The 3193-nt window shown below is 31.3% G+C and overlaps 1 protein-coding gene across 1 annotated transcript; it reads left to right on the forward strand.

The window, feature by feature from the left end:
- Positions 1-1850: 1850 nt before the first annotated feature.
- LOC133324120 (jerky protein homolog-like) lies at positions 1851-2958 on the forward strand (the record flags this gene model as incomplete). The annotated part of the gene is made up of 3 exons (XM_061533006.1): positions 1851-2242; positions 2497-2650; positions 2719-2958. Coding segments are annotated over exons 1-3 (786 nt in total), but the record flags the coding sequence as incomplete, so codon positions are not given.
- Positions 2959-3193: the final 235 nt, after the last annotated feature.

Here is a 3193-nt window from a genome sequence, read left to right on the forward strand (position 1 = left end):
AAATTATTCATTATCATCATGTTAAAACACAATTTTACCACATCCAATATTATGCTATTTAATTGCTCCTAGATGTAAAAATTTACAAATACACACATTCATCATACATATGAAAATTGCATTCTATGAAAATTTTTGTAGAAAACAATATCAAAATAATGTCAGTATTTAGCTTTGTGTAATTGTGGATTAGTTATAATACTAATGTGTTTACATTGTAAATAATTAGCGGGAATAAATTGTGTGGTTTCAATGTTTATTTATTTTTCTAATTAAATGGAAAATTGTTCTGAAAAAAATGTATAAAAACAGAAGCCAAACTATTTAAAAATAATATTTTTCACAACAAAGAAAGTTGGTTGTTTACAGCTTATATCGGTTAACTACATCAAGACAAATATTTAAAGCAAATAAAATGTCAGAAATAGGTCAATACATATTATTGAGTAAAATTGTTGAAACATATCGAAAACTTATTTCCAAACGAACATTTTAAATTATAATATTTATAATATGTGAATTCTAGTTGGGGGTACATGTTGTATCAGGTACTTAACTTTATATTAGGTTGGGAAAAAAATAAATCCGTTATTTTTATATGAACTATAGGACTCAGCTAAAACAATGAATACGAACTTCGAACATATTGAACATATTGAACAAGATAAATATGCCTAAAATGGTATGCAATATTTTATTGGGCAAGTTCAAAATTGTATCCCCTGAGCCGTATGGCTCAAATCCAATTCAATCAAATGTCCGTCCGTCAGACTGCCTGTTGAGTTTGATAACTCTTGAAGGGTGTAACCGACTTCGTCCCATCTTCACATATCATAATATTTTATACCCTTCACCACACTGTGGTACAGGGTATTATGTCTTTGTGCATATGTTTGTAACAGGCAAAAATAATCGAGATAGACCCATAGTTCCTTTTGAGAATATAGAATCATCATAGTTCCTTTTGAGAACATAGAATCACTTTCTGAGTCGTTTTATGCATGTCTGTCCGTCCGTCCATTTATTTTTGTGAACAAAGTACAGGTCGCATTTATGATACGATTTGGATGAAAATATATATGGGAGCTATGTCTAAATCTGAACCGATTTTCACGAAACTTTGCACACATTATTATAGACGCAATTCAGCACGCTATGCATAATTTCGTGCAAATCGAAAGATATATATGGTCTTTAATGCACCAATTACCTTAAATCGGATAAAAATCTATATGGGAGCTACAGTAGTTTTCGCTTATAGTCCATTTCGCTTAAAGGCAAAAAACGGATATAAGCGAAAAAAGTACTATTTACTGACATTTTTCTTCCAAATTCATACAAATTATTTGTTCTATAGTCCACTTCGCCTATAGTCCATTTTCGTTTATAGGCCACATTTTCTGTGCATGCAAAACTAATATTGCATAGAAAAAATTTTCATATAAGCCACCCTTTTTTTTTAACTTGAATGACATTTGGATTTCTGGCACCTGTTTTTTGAAATTTTCATATAGGCCACCCAGTTTTTTGAACTTGAATGGCATTTGGATTTCTGGCAACATTTATAAATGTCAAAAATTGCTAGATTCATAGAAGTTGTGAAAATGGGTACGCGCGTTACATTGAGTGTGGAGAAAAAATTAAAATTATTGAAAGACTATGAAGAAAATAATATGAAATGTGGACAACTGAGTGCCAAGTATAGAGTAAATAAATCAACAGTTTATAAAATAATCAAAAATATTTCAAAAATTAAAAAAGCTTCCAATTCGTGCAATCTAACAACATTGCGTCAAAGAAAAGGTGATCACCCTGATATTGACAAGGCACTTCTTATATGGTTTAATGAAATGCGTGGCCAGAATGCAGTGGTGACTGGCCTGATGCTTTTAAACAAAGCTAAAGAATTTGCAGTGAAATTAGAAAAAGATTTTGAGCCAAATACATCATGGCTATTCCGTTGGAAGAAACGCAACAAAATATGTGTTGGAAAAATCAGTGGGGAATCGAAGGACAGTGATGAATATGAAGCATCAAACTTTATACACAACCAGTTACCTAAAATTGTTCAAGAATATGCACCAAAATACATTTTTAATGGAGACGAAAGCGGTTTATATTACAAAGCATTACCAAACACAACATACTTTAACAAAGGCAGTCCACCAAAAGGATGGAAAATGGAGAAAAGCCGCTTGACACTTCTCTTCATTTGTAACTCAACAGGTTCCTATAAACGTGTGTTTGTGATTGGAAAGCCCGGACGGCCACGATGTTTCAAAAATAAAAACATTCCCATTACATACTTTTCAAATAAAAATAGTTGGATGACTGTTCATATCTGGAATGAAATACTTTTAATATTGGAGGAAGATATGAAAAAATTAAAAATGAAAATAATCCTATTTATTGACAATGCGTCGTGTCATAAGACCACACAGCTATAATCCAGCCTCTTGATCAAGGAATAATCCACTCATTGAAGCAGCATTATAGACAGATCATTGTTAAGAAGCAGATCTGTGCTATTGAAAGAGGAAAAACCGTTTCCGAATATATTAAATCAATAACCATATTGGATGCTTTGCATTTCATAAAGCGGGCCTGGTGGTTAGTTAAGCCTGAATGTATTGGAAACTGTTTTAAAAAGGTATGCACTATATTTATAAAAATATTTTTTTTCATATTTCTAAATACGTTTATTTTTTATATTTTCAGGCCGGTTTTAATCAGAATAGAGATACTATTGAGATTGAAGAGGAGGAAAACTGTGTAAGCGAAGTTTTGACGTTTTCCTCCGAATATCAGCATTGTGATGACGAACTGATTTGCTATGGAATGTTAAATGATGCAGATATTTTGGATGATGTGGTTTCGGACAAATCTGTTGAAGAATGTCATAATAATTTTAATGAGGAGGAACCCACTGCTGATGTTTTTTATTCCAAGCAACCCAAAGTTACTTTAAAAGAAGCTCTAGATTCCGTTGAAATATTAAGAAGATATTGTTCAGACAACGAAATTGAACAAAACTCATTTTTTGAAAAAATAGAGTCGTTTGTTATAAGTTCCATAAAAAAGAAGCAAACTAAGATTACAGATTTTTTTTAAAAATAGTGAGCAATTCGGTTTTTTTTTTTAATCCCCCAAAGACTTAAAATGGATCTCATAATTTAATTTTTTCGTTACAATA

The sequence above is a fragment of the Musca vetustissima genome, unplaced genomic scaffold (genome assembly GCF_032173495.1).
Source record: "Musca vetustissima isolate MV318-11 ecotype Yass unplaced genomic scaffold, APGP_CSIRO_Mvet_v1 utg171560, whole genome shotgun sequence".
Classification (NCBI taxonomy): domain Eukaryota; kingdom Metazoa; phylum Arthropoda; class Insecta; order Diptera; family Muscidae; genus Musca; species Musca vetustissima.